Source organism: Phytophthora cinnamomi, assembly GCF_018691715.1.
Source record: "Phytophthora cinnamomi strain GKB4 chromosome Unknown Contig28, whole genome shotgun sequence".
Lineage (NCBI taxonomy): Eukaryota > Oomycota > Peronosporomycetes > Peronosporales > Peronosporaceae > Phytophthora > Phytophthora cinnamomi.
This window is the reverse complement of record NW_027150961.1, coordinates 560,625-579,913: the sequence shown is the minus strand read 5'-3', so window position 1 is coordinate 579,913 and position 19,289 is coordinate 560,625. Positions and strand designations below refer to the sequence as shown.

Here is a 19,289-nt window from a genome sequence, read left to right as displayed (position 1 = left end):
ACTTGGTATATCGAGTAGTCCTTATAGCTAGCTGCTAGCCTATCGAAGTACTGTACTGCGTCTGATATTAGAGGTGACGCAAGGTGTTGACCCCAGATCTCACGCTTAGATTCGGGTTGCGCATGTCTGAAGTGCAACAAGGACTCAAACTACGGCAGCGTTCGCTGGCAGCTCCGAAGCATAAATTCACCGACGGAAAGCTTAGGTTAGACTAAGACGTAAGTAGTCTAACCTAAGCTTTCCGTCGGTGAATTTATGCTTCGGAGCGGTTCGATGTAGCTCACCGCCATCACGTCGGCTAGTTGTTCCGGCCGATTCGGCATCGAGCGAGGCTGCATTGCTGCATCTGGTCGCAGCAATCGGCGACGCGCAATGCCGCCTCTTTGTAGCAACAAAAGACACGCACAAAACCTGTGATATATGGTAAAACGTCTGAAATTAATGATGGTCACTTATAGTTTTAAGGCATAAAGAGCTGCAATAAACAATAAATAGGCCTTCGATAACCAGAGTGCGAGTAGATCAGATAAAGTCGTGGAAGTGTTCGTCGAATTCGGCAAGTTTTTAGCCTTGACGACGTTGTTCAGCCCTGAAGAACGTGCCTATAATTGTGTTCATGTGTGGAGTGCTTCCGAGAAAATGGGGCTGTCCTGCTATCGGCAGGGTCATTGCTTCACAACCTTCTTCGACGTGCGGGTAAATTTAACCCATCGGTTGCTTGCAATGCCTGTTCGGCTACACGCCGTAGTTCCATGCTCGTCAACGAGCATTGCGTGCTGCGAGCTATGGAGCTATGGCGAAGATTCGCTTGCGTGCGTTGGTATTCAACCAGCCACCACCAGCCGCAGCTGTAGACTGGCCTCAAGCAGCTTGTGTTGCATGGTCAGCCACATAGTCATGCATTCGTCAATCGAAGCCTATCCATGACCGCCGGCACGTTGAGGTGCAAGCATTGCACTGCGCTCGCCATTCACCCTGCTTGCCTATCACTGCATTTCCACTTTGCGTTGTTATCGGCGCAGTAAACTACCATGCCCCACACCCAACTTAAGTCTCCTCCGCGACGTTGGGATCCGTGGGTGGCCAGTCAAAAACATCGTCATCGACTTCGACGTCGGCGACCGGAGACCTTGGGGCTGTTGACGCCCGACCGGATTGGCGACCACCTTGTGGCTCGGTGCATGGCGCTCGATGACTTCCAGGCTCGAAATCTAGCCAACGTTTGGCTGCCGGAAGCGCTGGCTGGGTCCCGTATGAACTTCCGATCGCGCCACGTTTTGCAGGGCATCGTCAATGCCGTGAGCGACCAGATTCAAGCTATCGTTGCGTACGAGGATGAGTCTAATGTACTCGTCCAGCTAGCGCAGACCGGGTACATCGCGCAGCAGATTATGCGGTTGAACCGACTTTTGGACGTCGCACTCGCGGCGTACGGCATCCCGGAACCACGCGGGATGGAAAAGTGGCCAACCGTTTTCCAGCAAGAGCGCCAGGAACGAATGACGCGATTCCAGAAATTGGCAGCGAATAAGCCCCTTTTGCTGGAGACGCTGGGTGACGAGCAGCAGCAACTGGAAATACTGACTTTGCTGGTCTATGATTTTCAAAAGCACAGCGACGACACGTACACAGACTTGGAGTTCGGCGTGATATCGGATGTGTATGAAACCTGCACGAGACTTTCGGGCCTCGCCGTCATGACCGTCCCAGAGTGGTTCGTTCCGGCGTACGAAACCAGACAGAATCGTTGGCAGGGTACTCAAGTCGATGTTGAGCACTTGGTGAAGACGAGCGAGGAATTTTGCATCCGACAGGCCTCGGCGTGGTGGGATCTTCACCACCCTCATGTGATGAAGCTGTTTGGGGCATGCCACGTCGGCAAATCTCTCGTATTGGTGCGTGAAAGCGCTCAGTGCGTGAAGAAGTCGGGGGCAGCACTGCCGAGTCGAGACGTACTCGTTGGCACCGCCCATGTGCTCCAGTTCCTGCATGAACGGCACGTCATGCCGGCGAACCTGACACTTGAACGATTGTTTTCCACGGGAAAGGAGCACAAGGTCATGCTGCACGGCGGAGAACTTCTCCCGACTCCGGTATGCTCGCCGCCGGCAAAGCAAGACCCGACTAAGACGTTTTCCTTGTCAGCGTGCCCAGTGTTTTTGAAGAACGACGAGTGGAGGTATATCAAACAGTTATGGCCTGACGACATCAGTAATCGCAACAATGCATCATATATGATAAAACAACTCCAAGAACGCGGCAAGCCTACGCACTGGCACTTCTGGAACCGCAAGGATCACCAACTTCCACAAGACCCATCCGGCCTCGTGAAGTACACTCGAAACTACGTTGATCAGGGATTGGACCAGTCTGTGGAGTCCTTGTTTCAAGAAATCACCCGCAAACTCAACGGAGACGAAAGTGAAGCCACTCTGATGGACGGGTACGTGTTTGAGCGACTCGTGTGTGTGCACCAGCAACTCTTGGGCTCCATTCTCGCGAAGGAGTTGGTTCGCTCATTCATGGAGATCATATTGCGCTTCAAGTGGTCTTTGATTCGGCGAGCAGACAGTAGCGTACCTTCCTTCTGCATTGCATCATCCCGAAGTGTTGAGTACAGAAGTGCTTCTTTTCACACTGAAATCGATGCTTTGATAACACGCTGTGGTTTTACCAAGACTGCGACGACTTCCATTCACGACTGGAACCAACATTTCAATTTCCTCCGACTAAACCAGCAAGAATCCTTTCAATCGGCCCTCGATAGCCTCATCAACGATCTGGGTGAAGAGGAAAAAGTCGAGGCCGCTACTCTTCTAGTCTTTGAGGCGACTAAACACCGTAGCAGCTATGATCGTAACCAATTGCTGGCGATTGAACGTACAGCCGCAAGCATCGCGGGGCTTCCTGGTGGTCAAGAACGCATTGTGCTGCCGAAGTGGTTTATTCCATGCTACGAAGTCGAGGTCAGTTCCCAAATCAGCTCGGGGTCCTTTGGGTCTGTTCACCACGGCAAATGGCTCAACGCCACTGTCGCCGTCAAGTGTTTGTTCCAAAGTGACCGGAAACTCTTCATGCGCGAGGCAAATATTTGGTTTTCGCTGAACCATCCGAACGTGGTCAAACTCTATGGTGCATGCCACGTTGGCAAGTCTTCTTCTCCGCGCATTCTTGATGAGCCAGAAAACCAAACCGGCCGTCGCCCTTTCTTCGTGTGCGAATACGCGAGCGAGGGCACCCTCAACGAGTACCTCAAAAAGTGGGAAATTAAGCACAAGTCGCGCTCCAATGCGTGGAAGTGCCTGCGCGAAGCTGCTCGAGGCCTCCATCATTTGCATGAGCGCGGAATTATTCACGGCGATCTTAAGGGGAACAACATCCTCGTAGGCTCCGACTACCAGGTGAAGTTGACAGACTTTGGTCTCAGTGCTTCCGCGAAAAAGTTGAAATGGACTGGTAGCAGCGGTACTGTGGGCGCTATCAGGTGGAAGGCACCGGAACGCCTCGGGGAATATGACCGCGGCCCGTCCTTCGCATCCGACATTTACTCGTTCGGTATGTGCATCATCGAAACCGTGACCGGTTCATTTCCGTGGCGCGAAACGATGAACGAAGATATAGTCGTCTCCAAGGTGACAAAAGGCAAATTACCTCATCGACCCGACGTCTTCAACGACGAGCAGTGGGATCTTGTATCACGCATGTGCTGCTTGAACCCTGATGACCGAGTCACCATATCGGCAGTCGTGGCGCTGCTAGGTTCCCTCTGTTGAACAACTCGCGGGAACAGACTCATGTAGCATAGCTAAACAACGCTCACGCTAATGCAAAAATGTCGTATTTATTGAAGAAATTCGTCCTGCGCGGTAGGCAGATTGCTGCGCTTCAAGCAAAATGTATCCGAGCGCCGCACTATCTGGATAGGGAAGCAACAAATATAGAGACGAGACCTGAAGCAGTTGATCGCTGCCGGAGCACCACACCAACAAAATACCAGTACCCCACTCATTAATCATTACATCCTCGTGACACGCTCCTCACTCTGCGGCACAGGCAAGACTCAGTCGGTCTTCACACGCTTCACATCGTCATCTCCGTCACTATCACTGTCATCCTAAATTCACAAACAAGACAAACCTGTCAATGCGCCGCCACACAAACCAAATTTGATTCAAGTCAACCACAGTTGCGTACCTCTTCAAGTGACCGCTTTAGACGGCCGGTGCTACTATCATCTGAGCTCGCTCCCTTCATGGCCACATCTCGTTCGGCAGGAATTAAATGCGCGGGCGTGACTTGCTTCGAGTTCGCCATTACCGTATCGTAGCAATACTTATGGAAGATAGTATCCTGCTGCTCGTTCCCATTGGGGCCGGTGTTATGGATCGTGCCGGCAACTGCGTTAGTGTACATCCAGTCTTCTTCTTCTTCGTCCCAGCTTTTCGAAAAGTTTTCGCCACAGATCCGGCATCGAGTAATTGTCTCGTCCACGGGAACACGGGCATTCTCCCACGAGGCCTGCTCGCCTGCATTCTTCTCTTTTTCCTTTTGTGTCCTGTCGAAGAAGCTACTGCTGGTGCTTTCGCGAGGTGCAGTGTCTCCAGAGAAATCGGCCACCCACTGGTCTTCATCTGGATACCATGATCGTGATACGCCGCCCTTACCTCGCTCCTTTCGTGCGCGGTTGTACTGGAAGAGAAAATCCAAGTGAGCATCCAGTTGGGCCTGCTCACGGAAGCGCAAACCACTCTCACGACACACAAGGGGTAATGCTGCATACAGCTTTTGGACGTTGGATTCTACTCGGTCCTTGTGGGCCACAACCTTGTCGCTGAACCACATTCGTGAAGCATTGTCGCTTGGGGGAGCTTGCTGCTGCTGGTCTCCTTGCTGCTGCTGAGGCTGTTGAACTTGCTGCGGCTGTGCTTGTGGAGGTGACGGCCCGGATGAAGTGCCTCCGTTCGACAGACCCTTGAGTTTTTGCAGGATCGACATGACAGCTGCCGCGTCCGGAGCACGAGGAGGGTCGTTGGTGATCTCTTGAACTGGTTGCTGCGGTGGCGAAGGTGCACGTTGCTTCCGCTTTAGGAGCTGCATCAAATGAGCAACGTTAGATGATTTGGCCGCGGAACCATCGTCACTCTTGCGAACTGCTGCGCTTTGTCGAGGTGGTTCTGCGCGAGGGGCCTGCGATGGAGGGGGTGCAACCTGTTGTTGTGGTGGCGGGGCTCGCGCCCGTCCAGCACGTGGGTCGTGAGGAGGTGCAGGGCGTCGAGGGTCTCGAGCCACAGAAGCCTGCTGCTGCTGCTGCTGAGGAGGAGGAGGCTGTTGTCTCGTTCTCTGAGGAGGAGCACTAGTAGCCGCAGGCCCTCGTACCGAACTTGCCTGCTCAACCTTCGAGGCGGCATGAAACTCGAGCAGCTGGTTGTAATAATCTGGGTTATTCGTACGCACTTCTTCAAGACTCATGTGCTCCGTCGGGTGAATACCCATGTCGTTCTGCAGCTTTGTAAGCAGAGAACGCAGCTCCATGTCTTGCTGCTGCTGCGCGAGCTTGGCACTGGAGCTGGTAGCACTTGCAGCACGAGCTTGTTGCACTGACTTCTCCTGATTGAAGCTCGCAGGCGCAGACCGAGCCGACGGATCGGCTTGTTGCATGGCGCGATTCGCAGCGCTGCGCATCTGAGCGATGGCTTCCTTGCTAAACAGCCGCGTGGTCTCCCACGTATTCAGCACATGAATGAAGCGCTTGAGGTCCTTGCCCGACACCTACACGCAGCAGCACCCACAACACACACACACACAGCCAGACGTTAAGAATCGACGGGAATTTATTCTTCGACCAACAGCTACATGGTCCACGTGGAAGTGCACCGTTACCTGGCGCACGCAGTTGCAGTAGAGCGGCACGATCTTGGCGGCGAAGAGCGGCAGGTACGGTCCTCGGACGTTCTTGAGGATCGAGTCCGTGAGGTAGAAGATCGGCAGCTTGCAGTTGGGCGCAACCTGTCAGCACAAGCAGCAGCAGCAGCAGCACAACACACAAGACGATCAGCTTCCTAGCTCAGGCGTAGCTACTGCCAACCTGTCCTACTAGCCGCCCGTGAGCCAGTCAGTCTCCATCTCCTGTGCTCACTCAGTCTACAAGGCACTTCTACCCTGTGGAGAGCAGCTGCACATGCTGCACGGCGGCAGACACCGTCCCACTCAGCCAAAGAGAGCTAGAGCGAGAGCGAGAGCGAACGGGGGCTACAGAGGCCGGCACAACAGAGCTGGCTAGACTACAACAGCATCTGCCCTAGCAGGGAGAGAGATGGAGGAACACTAGACACAGGCTCGGGGGGCAGGCTGGGACGTGTGCAGAGGTTCATTACCCGGTGGATCTTGGTTTCCAGGAAGCTAACAATCTCGGGGGCGAACTGCGTGCGCTCGGCCAGCATCGTCAGCGCGTTGATCGTGTCCTTGGCCGGGTAGTCCATCATGGCGTTGATCTGCGCGTCGAACTGGCCCAGCAGCGCCTGGATCTCCGTCTTCTGCGCGGCGGAGGAGGAGGACGACGCGGGGCCGGAGCTGGCGCTGGCGCTGGGCGTGGACGAGGCGAGCTGCGCCATCGCCATGGGTCGGCGGACTGCGGGGCGAGGGCGGAGGTGGAGGCGGAGGCTTGGGGCGCGCGGGCCTCGGCTGGCTGGCTTCTTGGTTCTGGCCGGGCTGGTGTGTAGAACCTGCATCAAGCATATCAGAACCTGTCATCTAGCATACCGCCGCCGCACCGGTACTGACTCCATACCTAATCAGCCCACGGATGCTGCGCCGCGTAGTCGTCGGCGCCCGCCGCCTGGGGCCGAGCCGCTACGCCGCCGCGTCCACCTCGGCGGCGCCCGATGGCCAGTGGAAGTTCACGCACGTGAGCAGCGACGGCGGCTCCCCGCGCATGGTGGACGTGGGGCGCAAGCAGGTGACGCGGCGCTCGGCCACGGCGCGCTCGACGATCCGCCTGCCGCCGGCCGTGCTGGCGGAGCTGCGGCGCCTGCAGGGCGGCAGCGGCAACAGCAGAGACGCGGGCCAGCTGATGGGCCCCAAGGGCCCCATCGCCTCCGCCGCCGTCATCGCCGGCGTGCTGGGCGCCAAGCAGACGAGCGCGCTGCTGCCGTTCTGCCACCCGCTGCCCCTGGAGGACTGCCAGCTGCGGCTGCAGGTCGTGGCGCCCGACGCCATCGAGGTTGAGTGCCGCGTGCGCGTGACGCACAAGACGGGCGTCGAGATGGAGGCGCTCACGGGCGCGTCCGTGGCCGCGCTGTGCGTCTACGACATGTGCAAGGCCCTGAGCCACGACATCGTGATCGAGAGCACGCGGCTGGTCGAGAAGACCGGCGGCAAGAGGGACTTCTCCAGCGAGAAGGAAGGCGGGAAGGCGGCCATGTAGCCATACATGGGCTGGCTCGTTAAATAAATACTAGTGCTAAGTGCAGGTGCTGTCTCTGGTTGGTGGGGGCTTCAGCCGTCCGACTCGGCGTAGTCGGAGCCCAGCTCCTCCTCCATCTCGTCGTCCGAGTTGCTCTTTGCTGCTGGCTGCCGAGGAGCTGCAGCCTTGGGCGAGCTCTCTTCTACCTCGTCCTCGGCGTACTCGTCTTCGGCGTCGTCTTCGTACTCGTCGGCCGACGCGTCCGCAGCCGCAGTCGGCTGGTCCTTCTTGGGCGAGCTGGCTTTGGGGGCTGCAGCGGGCGCGTCGTCGTCCTCGAACTCGTTGTTGTAGTCGTCCGGGTCGTCGGCGTACGCTTCCTCTTCGGCCTCGTCGGCTTCGTCCGCCACTTCTTCGATCTCCTCCTCGCGCGCGGAAGGCGGAGGCTCACGACGCGCTGACATCTCCGCGGCGGGCTTCTCTTCGTCCCCGTAGTCTTCGTTTTCGAACTCCTCGTAGTCATCTTCGGTGGCTGGCGCTTCCGTGACAGCAGCGGAAGGTGCGGGGATCTCCACGCTGGGGGTGGGGGCGTCGTTCTCTTGGTCGTCGAAGTCGTTGTACCCGTCCTCGTCGTCATACTGATCTTCGGTCGCGGGTCCTTCGCTGGCTGCAACGGCAGAGCTCTCCACTGCGAGCTCGTCGGGCTGAGACTCGATAACTTCAACTGCAAGTTTCTCCGGGGATTCACGAACATCTACGTCCGCAGACGCGTCTGGCTGTGCTTCCGCAGCAAAATTTTGCGTCGAAGGAGCTTCCTCCTCTACCGCTTCAGCTTGGATAGCATCTGCGGGTGTGGTCTCAACTAGAGGCGAGGCTGGTGGTTCATCCACCGGCGGGTCTGCGTCATAGTCGTCAGCTTGGACGGGAGTTTGCTCCTCTGCAACTGGCTGGGCCTCGCCAGGAACCTCTGCTGGTTCTGGATTAGCGACCTCAGTCACCGGTTCCTCTTCTTCAGAAGTAGCATTGGCGGCTACTTCACCCGTGTTTTGGACGACATCCAAAGCCCCCTGATCATCGTTGGCATCGACGTCGTCTGTGTAAATTGACTCAGGTGGATCGGCATTTTCCTGAATGGCAGGTGATGTGTCAGAAGTTGGCGCGTCGGCTTCAACCCCGACGTCGTGCTCGACATGACCAGGTACCGAGATGTCGCGTTCGACATGACCAGGTACTTCAGTTGCAATCACCTCGGGAGAATCTTCGCCCACAGGCACAGCGCTTGCAGAGTTATCCGCGTATTCCTCAATTTGAGACACGTCGGGTTTAACCTTTCCACTGTTTGCTTCGCCACAGCCATCGTCCTTGCTCTCACTGGCATCTTCGTTATCCCCAATCGAGGTCGGGTCATTTCTTGCCTTTACGGCACCTCCCTCATCATTGACGGACAAGTTGTCACTGTCGCCAATGACCGGATCAGCCGCGACGGCCGTTTCCGAAGCTTCTGGTGAGAGTTTGTCTTTGATCGCATCCGGTATAGTGGTCTCGCCGGGAGGGGATTCAGCACTGGTATTCTCCAGGGGAAACTCCGAGGCAGGAGTAGAATCAGCGGTAGGTGAGGACTCGACATCGTCAGATTGTCTCCTGTCTTGAGGAGCGGCTTCGGATTCTGTAGCTTCAATGGCCGGCTCCTTCTCTTCGACCGACGCGGATTCGTTTACACTGGGATCTGCTGCTGCTACCTCCGCTGTTTCCGCATCCACTACCACATCCTCCATCGCTTCCAACTCGCCTCCACTCACTGCTGCCAGCTCAGAATTCACAGTCTCGGCAGCTTCTGGTTCTGCAGCCGCCACTGCCTGGGCAGCTTCAGGTTCAACAGCTTCAGCTTCTTCGGCTACTACAACTTCGAGCTCGACAGCTTCAGGTTCTTCTCCTACCACAGCCTCAGGTTCGGCAGCTTCTGGAACTGTAGTCACTACAGCCTCGGTTTGGACAGCTTGAGGTTCTTCGACCGCCATAACCTCGAGCTCGACATCTTCAGGTTCTTCGCCTACCACAGCCTCAAGTTCGGCAGCTTCTGGAGTTGCAGTCACTATAGCCTCGGCTTGGACAGCTTGAGGTTCTTCGACCGCCATAACCTCGGGCTCGATAGCTTCAGATTCTGCAGCTTCAAACTGAATAAATTCATGAGCGCTGTCCGATTCAACGACTGCCAGCTCTGCAACATCGGGCTCCACCGACATAGTTTCGACATCGGTGCTCTCTGCTGCTGTAGCAGGTTCCACCATCTCAACAGAGCCCATTTCTGAATCCGCAGGAATTGTAGCTTCGACTCCTGAGGCTTCCGGCGCCACTACATCAGATTCCACAGCCCCCTCTATTGGCTCTACATTAACTGAGCTAATTGTATCACAGTCTTCAGGCTTTTCTTCCTCCTCAGCTTGAGCAAAGTTTTTTGCTGCATTAGGAACATCTTCATCACACACGTCTTCATCTTCGTTCAGCTGATCACTTTCAGCTACGACAGTATCATCAGGAGTTTCTAAAGGAACATTGTTTTTGGGGACACTAACATCAGTATTAGCGACGGTGTCTTCAGTACTGGGAGTAGGGTCAACCGGATCGCTTGAGTTAGCGGCAGGAGGGTTCGCTTCATCAAATCCTTCACCGTAGCCCTCGTCTTTTGGTGGAGAAATAGGGACCGTGTCAACGTCAGCGGAAGATTCTGGTGATACATCAGCTGTTGCCACAGGAATATCGTTCGCTACGGATCCAATTCTCGAGCTGTTAGAACCAACCGCAAATTTGTCATCATTATCGACGACTTCCTCTACATAGGCTGAAGTGGCGATTGATACATCTTCATTCGCCCCAGGTAATGTATCGGACAGCAAGTTCTCTTCACACGCTGCGGCATCTGGACTCGACACAGGAAGTCCATCCTGAGTGTTTGCATCTGGTATCATGATAGTGTCGTCATTCAGATAATCATCAGCATTACCCGTTGCCTCTGGGGTAGTATCACCCGTAAACTGATCGTTTACTGCCACTTCCTGATCTCCAGTCATGCCTGCTGTCGCTTCGGAGGGTTCTAATGCGTCGTTGATGCGGCAACTTATGTCTGGTTCTACGTTGGCAAAGATTTTGGGCTCTTCATGCTCATCGTAAACCCCAGGAGCCGTGTTCGCAACGTCCGCTGATGCAATTTCCTCGGTTTCACCAGGATCAACTTGTCCAAGTGCACTTTCAGGCGCTACATCCTTTAGAGCAGCAGTATCGTTCTCAACTTCATCAAAGTTCGCGTCGCCGTACTGATCCTCCTCATGGGCAGCTGCCTCCGAGAGCTTCGCTGAATTGTCCACCATAGCAGCAGTATCGGCTGGAGCTGGGTCAGACTTGGGTGATTCTTCGTCAAACTCGTCGCTGCCCTGCGTGTATTCCGGAGCTTGCTCAGCTACAATATCCTCTGTTGCAACTTCTACACTCGGCTCGGATTCATTTGCAGATGATTCGACTGTGACATCAACTTCGTTTGGCTCGGCCAAATTAGTTGACTCGAGTTCCGGTTGCGGTACTTCCTCTGTTGAGAAATCAGCGGCACCTTCAGGTTCAGCGGCCTCTTCATGTTCATTCTGAAAGCGCTCCTCCTCCTCTACTTGCTCGTTTGGAGCAGCAGGTTGCAAATCAGGCTCGGCCGATGAATCAATCCCAAGCTCAGGTGGCGCCACTTCCATCGCAATCCTATTTGCTTCATCGTTAGAAGAATTTAGGTTCGCACTGTCATCATCAGCAACGCGATCACCAACTTCACCTGAGGAGACTGCGGGATCTAGTTCTGATTTCGCCTCCAGTACAAGACCACCAGCGATACCTCCTGGAGCTAATTCATCATCAGCAACAGGTACTAACTCGGTCTCGATATCAGGTTGCTCTTGTTGGTCACCCGTCTGCGACTCAGGTTCAGACGGATCCACCATAGGTTCATCGATGGCGTTTGCTTCTGTTGATCGCAAGTCCCCAGCCTCGTCACTAACTTGTTCTGACGCTTGGTGAACGTCTCGGTCGTCGTCCTTGGGGTCTTCTCCACCTTTCACAGGATCAAAATCTTGTGTCACCACAGACGGAGATACTTCTTCGTCTTCTCCACCATTATCGAAATCGTCATCACCATACGTTGCTGGCTGTTCATTGGTGTCAGACGTGTCAAAAGCTTCCTCCTGTGTGAGTTCATCTGCGGGAATGGTAATTTCAGGAGATTTACTGGCAAGAGTATCGTTTGTTGCTGAAGGCACTGTGGCACTATCAACCGCATCTGGGGGTAGCTTAGCCTCTTCGATGGGGCATTCAGAGGTAAGATCTTCAGATTTTGTGGCGTTTTCGGCTGTAATTTCACCCAAAATATCCATTTGCGGGTGGTCGTCATACTTGTCTAATTCATCCGCAGCCTGCTGCTCATCAGCAGCTTCGTCCTGATGCACGGCAGCTGGTGTATCATTTTCAACTGCGGGAGCCTCAACAACATCGGAATCTGAGGCTCCCGTGGAATTGCCGTGCTCTACCTGCTGTAGCTCTGAAGTTTCGCCCGTCATTTTTGTATCCGATGTCTCGGTCGTATTTTTCTTTGGCAACTCACTTAGCGCAACATTGCCGAAGTCTTCGCCCCCTGAGACCACTGAATGCTCACTCGGAAATTCATTGTCTAAGGTGTTTGGTCCCTCTTCATCACCTCCAAACGCTGTAGGTGTTTCATCAACTGATATTACCGCCTCTGCTAGCACATTTGTTTCACCAACCTCAGTGTCTTCCTCAACATTTGGTTGCTGATCAAGTGTTTGGCCTTCGGATTCTGCAACGCCCGTCTCTTCATGTGCGCCATCGTCGAAATCGTCATCTTCATACGCTGCGGACTGTACACTTAGCTCGGAGCTGTTAGTTGTTAACCCGTTCGGACCATCTTCTGAATCTTTATCCGCATCGAATGTCACGTCCTGCGCTGTTCCCGCATCAACTTCAATCTCAGAGACCGACGGGTTTTCTCCTCCTTGCTCCTGCTCCGGATCCACCAATTCACCTGCTATTTCAGCGACTTTTTCGACCGGCGAGGCGATAGAATTAGTCTCATTCACTGCTTCACTTGGTTCTTCTTCGTGATGGCTTTCCTCAGCATCGAAGTTTTCTTCATCGTAAGCGGCTGACTGGATGCTAACGACGGAACTATCTGCAGACAGCTTTTTGGACTCCTCGTCATCTCGCTCTAGGGAAGATGCGGAATTATCCGCCAGTAGGACCTTGGCTTCAGTTCCGGTGACTTCCGTTGATTCACCCTCCTCTTGTTGCAGTTGGACAGCACAACCTAGTATGTCTTCAGAAGCATGATCAACTAAGTCTGTTGGCTCACCCGGGACATCTGTTGCTGGGGCTTCACCCGAAGCCGCATCACTGTGAAAGTTAGGCTCCGTGTCTACGATCTCAATCTCCGTCACGGTTAGCTCGGCCACCGAAGTAGAAGTACTGGCTTCTGAATCAAGCACTACTGCGTGCTCATCGACATTGCCAGGATTTTCAGCTTCCACGACGCCATCAGAAGTATCATGTATATCAGCAGTATCTACTTCAACAGCAGTAGTGACAGGTTCTTGTTCGCCTTCTGCATTGCTTTCACCGCTCGAATCAGGTACTAGGTTATTTTCCAACTCGGGGGATGCGCTACCATTCTGTTCCTCTGCGGTGGTGTATACGAGTACGTCCGGATCACTTGGAGATTCGTTTGCGGCGTTTGCGACGTCTGCCATTTCTGTTCGGGGTTCTTGCAATTCTTCTGGCTCATTAACCATATCCCCACCATCACCACCGTCTTCAGTATTGTTCTCCACGTTGCCACCCGGCAGCGCACTTTCATCCCCCGCTCTACTGCCTTCAGTTGATGCATTGTCTGGAGCAAGAGGAGGGGTATCACTTCCTTCTATCTCAATCACAGTTGCTGCTTGATCAGAATCACCGCTTAGTGGCTCACTAGAAGTGACGTCTGCGACTTCTGCTGCTAAATCGCTATCAATTCCCGCAGGAGCCACCTCCCCGTCTTCAGCGTTTGCTGTATCGTCCTCATCGAACTCATCGTAACCATCGTCATATAGAGCTTCTCCACTCTTGCTCTCCTGGAGCGGAACTTCTCTTGGGGAATCCGATGTTTCGGCGACTGGTATCTGTGGATCATCAGCATCTACCCCACCTTCTGCTGCCATGTCTTCATCGTCGCCACCATTATCGTCAAACTCACTATACGCATCACCATACAACGTATCCACTGTCGCACTTCCTCCGATTGCTTGGCCTTCGGTAGCTTCCGTCACTGTACTCGACGCTTCCGACGGAGATACTCTAATGTGTGGTGCGTTTACTGACGTATCTGATAATTCAGTTTCAGCTTTGTCCGTGGCAGCGTCCGGTATAGTCTCCTCTTGTGGTGGCAGTGGGGCATCAACAGGAGAAGTGGCGATCTCCGTCTCGCTTGGTGTCGGCGCCACAACTGCTACTTCGGCAACAATATCTTCTCTGGGTACGTTGGTTTCGCCGGGTGACTTGTCTTCATGTCCTGCAGGATCCACCACCTCTGTCAGCTCTGTCGGTAAATTTGACAACATGCTCTCCACTTCAATTGTGGCAGCTTCGTTACTGCTTGGATTCGTTGGTTCAATTTGTTGAGTGGGTGCCGTATCTATTTGCACATGTACAGCGTCGGATATTTCAGGAGATCCCACCTCTGCTACAGCATCCGAGTCCACTTGAATTGGTTCGTCAGTCGCTGGGGTGCTAGCTGGAACAACTTCTGCAGATGCTGCTGCAGTAACAGACTCTTTAGCTCTCTCAGCTTCACTCTTATCAGCAAATTTTGTTGCAGGAACCTTGTTTGATTTGACGACAGACCGAGGTTTTTGCTCCGCAGTTGTCTTCGGGGGAACTATAGGTCGGGGAGCGATCGGCTTGGTTCGTGCGACCACGGATGCTTGATGGCCAGAGGGAGTTTGGTGCCCCTCATTAGGCGTAGCTTGGCGTTTAGACGTTCCGGAAGTTGGCTTCGCTGGTCTTGTCTCGGTTGATTCTCGAGGTGACGGAGCTTCCTTCGCAACATTTTTCGGCGTGCTATTGATCACTGGACGCGGTCTCTTTGAAAGCGGGCGCTTGTCATCTGAAGGCGTTGTGGATGATTCACGTAGTTTTCGAGCTGTTTTGGAACTTGCAGAAGATTTCTGCTGTCTTGCTGAATGATTGACAGCAGAAACGGAGGTCGTGTTTCCGTTTGCTAACGTCGATTTCGCTTTGTCAATCATCTTGTGCAACTTTTCAGCAAAGCTCAATCTTTCGCGCTCTCGGATTTCCTCCTTCTCCCGCGGCGTCAACTTGGAGCTGGTGGGGATACCGATTCCTCGAGACACATTATCTTGAAACAACTGTGTGGCATAGTCGTTGAGTGATTCGGACGAGGCGTTGTTCGACCTTCCGGTAATGGCTGAGTGACCCCCAGCAGTGATTCGCTTTTGACGTGCCTTCGCTGCTCTCTTAGTCGCAGCACCCAGGCGCTGAGGTGAAGGATAGGGTGAGCGAGTATCTCTGGACACTCGAAGCTGGTTCTCGTTTTCAATTTTTACCTGGAAGGCTGTTCGGGGCGCTGGGTTCTTCTTCTTCCGCTTTGCTCCTCGTGGTTGCCTCAATTCAGGGTCGTGTTGAGGCTCATCATTCTCGTCCCACCGATTCTGGCGACTCATGAAATCTCGATGCGAATAGTCTGAACTGTGATCTAAATACTGGGAGCGACTAGAGTACGGTTTGCTGGTAGATGGAGCATGCTGCTGCGGTGGGGCCCAAGTCGATTCTGCAGACGCTAGATGTGCTCTCAATTGCGCTCTCTTCGTTCCATAAGGCCTTTCATTGGTGCTATTGGGCACTCCCTGGATACCATAGGCGTCAAATAGCTCAGATTGTCGGTCCTCCTTAGAAAGTTGCTGTTTTCGCTTGTTCATAGAGCCAAAGCCGCTATCCGCACCAAGACTTCCGTCAAGAATGACCAGGCTGCTTGGTTGCTGCGGTGCTGTTGCAGCGCCAGGAAAATCACGACCAGGATAGCCAAACGTGCTCATATCACCTCCAAATCCAGAAGTTCCTTGTCCGTATAAAGACGATGTTTTAGAGTAACCTTGAGCGTTCCGATAAGGTGTACTAGAGGTATGTGCTGCGCCACGGGGATACGATGGGCCTCCATAACTTGAGGTTGGGTTGCTTTTTCGTTTCCCGATGCTAGTAGATCGGCCTCGGAGACTGCTTTTCTTCGTTGGCAGCCTATCTGTGGGGGTGTTTTCAAGGGACTCAGCCTCCCGTAAAATCTCGGTAGCTGTATCCTTGATTCTCTTTGTGGGCGATTGCCGGACACTGCAAAGTGCAATTTGTTTCGAAGCTGCAGCAGAGTACTTCTGGATACTCGGTTCGGTAGGGTACCTTGCCATAACAGTTGAAAGTTCAGCTATGCCATTGAAACCCAATATCAATGCGGCTGCGCGTTTTCCACTGGCGGCCAAGCTGGAATTGAAATACACCAGAGAATCAAAATCAATAACCTCAAGTTAACCACGCTGCCGATATGTACTGCCCGCACTATATATCGTACCACATCAATAAGCTGCCGACGGCGCAGCAAGCTTTCTTGTCGTCGAGTGAAAGTCCTTGCCGGAGCAAGAAGAGAAAAAGAGATATTGGAGACATATCTCCTGTAAACTCTTCCTCCTGCTCACCACAAAGCATATTCAGCGTTTGTAGATCGTCCAGCTCACAAAGCTCCAGCAGAACTAAAACATGAAAACAAACCACCACAATAGCCGAAGTTAAATACCTACTTGATAGGCTTAAGACAAACCGGGCATGTTACCTTCGCATGCGTAATAATGTACTTGTCGTGTGTGGACGCTATACGTTTTGTGATAAATCAGCGTCGATAGCACTAGCTGCGCCACTTGATACTCGATAAGAATGTTCAAACCGGAATGGACTCGTGTAAATACGGCTAGAGCTCCACAGGCAGACGCCTGAAGAATAGCATCCTCCGCAAACGCGTTCATAGCTTGGATCACCAACTCCACGATTCCATTGCGTAGCAAATAGTGCGTACTTTTCACACACAAAAAGCAGAGCCTGCGCAAGAGTACAAATCCGTAGCACTGAATGACCGCGTGAGATTGATGAAACTTGAGCGCGTCGATAACTAAACGCTCACCACCTCTTTCATGAACTAGATCAGCTGTGACTTGAGGATATGCACGCATCTGCTTAACCAACGTCGAGAGAACAGATTTGGTAGACGACGCATCACCCAGTCGCTTCTCCAGCAGCTGGAGCGATTCAATAATGTATGCGCGCTCAGCAGACACCCCTGCAGGAGTCGGGTCGGAAACGTCTTCGTTTTGACGGGTAGGGCGGAAAGCCACCTTGTACTGCGAATGCTCCGGTCTGGGTTGATCGAAATGCTCCAATGGTTCGCTAATCGCTGCTTCGTCGGACTCGACATCCTTGTTCACGCTCTCTTCACTATCGTGTGCTACATCAGCACCACTGGTTGCTCCGTCCGCTAGGTTGCCTAGAGAATCTTTTGCTTCCTCCATCTCTGCGTCCTCGTCCTCGTCCTCCTCCTGCTGCTGCTGTTCTTGCTCAGCAGCAGCTTCGTTCGTAGGTTGATTTGATGCCTCCTCCTCTTCGTCTTCATCCTCACCTTCTGTACCCGGAGCACCCTCTTCTTTCTCTTCCTCGGGCTCCAGAATATGATCAAGGGGCACGTCCTCTTCCACCTCTCCGTCATCGTACGCAATCGTATACCTTCCGTTTTCCTGTACGTCAGAAACCTGGCCTGGGTAATACTCTTCTCCACCATCGTACCGACAAAGTACACGCGTTCCAACACAAATGGTGCCAGGCACATGCTGGCGAAGAAATTCAGGTCGCACATGCATCTCCACTTCTCCGTCGTCGTACACAACTTCAAACGTGGGGTCTTCTGCGCTGTCAGCCTCTGCTCCGCCAAGATGAGCGCATCGTATCCGCCCCGGGTACCACATATCGTCGGTGTTTTCATCGTATAGACCGTCTACTCGCTCGCCAACGCGATAGATCGGCCGAGCCGCCGCCATTTTTTTCGTGTACTAGCTCCACTTCGTTGTCCGACTCAGTAGCAGCCTCAGGGTCTTCGAGCACACACGCTCGGTCTCAGTTAGGCTTTGCTGCACAGGCGATTGCAGCCGTAAGTGGCGTCTCTCGCTGCGGCACCCGCCTCGATGGCGATAACCGACCAGGGGCCTCGTTCGTTTCCTGCCAATATTGGCCGCTCGACCCTTCATTTCCAAGGAAAACTGCCGCACAGCATGTTCCCCCAACGATCGATTCCTGGCTTGACGGCACCTGCATCACCGCAAATGGGCACGGCCGCATACTCGCATGGGACGCGACCGTACCGGTGTCTTCGGACGGAAACGGACCTGCACACGTAGCAACGGGGGAATAGAGGGAACTCCACCTTGTCAGTCAGCCACGATGAGCCAGCGGCGCACGGAGGAACATCGAGAGCATCGAGCAATAAAAAAATATAAAAGCAAATAACATTCCATTCGCAAAGGGACCTGCCCCATGTCTCCGTCTTCTCCTCTCGGGGCCGTGGACCTCAGGCCGCGCACGAGCAGAGGACGGTGGGGTCGGCCTCGCCTGGCTTCTGGCGTCTGAATTGACTCGGGCAGCGCTCTCAGCTCATGGACACCATGGGCTGCTGCTGCGCTTGTACCACGTGCGGTTGGCGCGCCTTGCCCGCGCGGATGTCGGCTATGAGCTGCAGCACCTGCTGCCGGTCGGCCTCCACCTGCGCTATGCGGCGCTCGACGGGCCACTCCTCGAACTTGACCTGGATCTTGGCCTTGGCCTCCTGCAGCTCGCGCCGGTCGCTCTCGCGCTTGCGCGCGATCTTGTCGCGCAGGTAGTCGCACTGCGAGACGGCGCAGCGCTGGCCCAGCGGCGTGCGGCACGTCTTGGCGTGGAAGCAGAGCAGGCCCCAGATCTTGGAGCACATCTCGCAGCTGCAGGCAGCGTCGTCAGGAGGTTGGCACGCAGCAATTAGCAGCAGGTTACGCGCATTTACCTCTCGATGGGGGACACTTTGCGGCGCGGGCCGTAGCAGCGCACGAAGTGGTCGATGCTAGCCTTGACCTTGTGGCAGCGGCCGCTGAGCGCCTCGCACTTGGCCTCCGGGCACGTGGCCGCGTGCACCAGCGCCTCGTTGTACACGCGGAACTTCTCCTCGTGCGACTGCTCCTCCATCTGCACGTCCATGGCGGCAGAAACACTAGTAACTTAAGTCGCTTCTTCTGCCTGCTGATGGACTTTGACCGCCTCGGAGCCGGAAATAAGACTGCGCGGAAACTTTCCCCACGCACGCGCATAGTGACAGCGAGGTGTCACGGCGAGAAGGGGGAAACTAGCTGCGTACAATGGTCTCGACGCATTTTCAGGCACAACATACGGACCCCAGCTGGGCTCTTCAAGCAGAGCAACGCGGACGACGGCGGAAGGAACGAGGGAGAGACCATTGCGTTAGCCGGCGTCTTACTGCTATAATACATGTACGGCCTGCCCCGGAGGCCACCGTCGCTTCGCATTGCTTCCGTTACCGCCCGTGTGCCAATGGCTCCGTGCTGTGCCGGTGCCTCCCTCGCCATCTACCGAACTCGTGGCGAGGCAACGCAGGTGTGGACAGTGGTGGGGAGGTTCATATTGATACTTAAATAGGTGCGCAGTCTACGGTGCACTGAGCTAGGGAACTAGCTGGCTGGCCTGCGCTGCGTAGCGTAGGGCCTCGGAGGCTCTC

At 54.4% G+C, this 19,289-nt stretch overlaps 5 protein-coding genes across 6 annotated transcripts; 2 read left to right on the top strand and 3 right to left on the bottom strand.

Moving 5' to 3' along the window:
• Positions 1-1,181: 1,181 nt before the first annotated feature.
• On the top strand, positions 1,182-3,773 carry IUM83_14550 (TKL protein kinase; the record flags this gene model as incomplete). Its single annotated transcript, XM_067939305.1, has 1 exon — positions 1,182-3,773. The coding sequence occupies one exon, from the start codon at positions 1,182-1,184 to the stop codon at positions 3,771-3,773; it is 2,592 nt and encodes an 863-aa protein (XP_067793476.1).
• A 287-nt stretch (positions 3,774-4,060) lies between these two features.
• On the bottom strand, positions 4,061-6,617 carry IUM83_14549 (mRNA cleavage and polyadenylation factor I/II complex, subunit Pcf11; the record flags this gene model as incomplete). Of its 2 annotated transcripts, none has more annotated exons than XM_067939304.1 (5): positions 4,061-4,114; positions 4,195-4,725; positions 5,455-5,769; positions 5,890-6,006; positions 6,375-6,617. In XM_067939304.1, 5 exons carry the CDS (start codon positions 6,615-6,617, stop codon positions 4,061-4,063), a joined length of 1,260 nt encoding a protein of 419 aa, XP_067793496.1. The 2 variants fall into 2 exon arrangements, with proteins under 2 accessions (XP_067793496.1, XP_067793495.1); XM_067939303.1 differs by having other exon boundaries at positions 4,110-4,114; positions 4,182-4,725.
• A 185-nt stretch (positions 6,618-6,802) lies between these two features.
• IUM83_14548 (molybdenum cofactor biosynthesis protein C) lies at positions 6,803-7,423 on the top strand (the record flags this gene model as incomplete). Its single annotated transcript, XM_067939302.1, has 1 exon — positions 6,803-7,423. The coding sequence occupies one exon, from the start codon at positions 6,803-6,805 to the stop codon at positions 7,421-7,423; it is 621 nt and encodes a 206-aa protein (XP_067793470.1).
• A 71-nt stretch (positions 7,424-7,494) lies between these two features.
• IUM83_14547 (Armadillo-type fold) lies at positions 7,495-17,496 on the bottom strand (the record flags this gene model as incomplete). The annotated part of the gene is made up of 4 exons (XM_067939301.1): positions 7,495-13,675; positions 15,890-15,970; positions 16,059-16,236; positions 16,317-17,496. The coding sequence occupies 4 exons, from the start codon at positions 17,494-17,496 to the stop codon at positions 7,495-7,497; spliced, it is 7,620 nt and encodes a 2,539-aa protein (XP_067793471.1).
• Positions 17,497-18,173: 677 nt separating this feature from the next.
• Positions 18,174-18,754, bottom strand: IUM83_14546 (p300 cbp acetyl-transferase; the record flags this gene model as incomplete). Its single annotated transcript, XM_067939300.1, has 2 exons — positions 18,174-18,501; positions 18,564-18,754. The coding sequence occupies 2 exons, from the start codon at positions 18,752-18,754 to the stop codon at positions 18,174-18,176; spliced, it is 519 nt and encodes a 172-aa protein (XP_067793493.1).
• Positions 18,755-19,289: the final 535 nt, after the last annotated feature.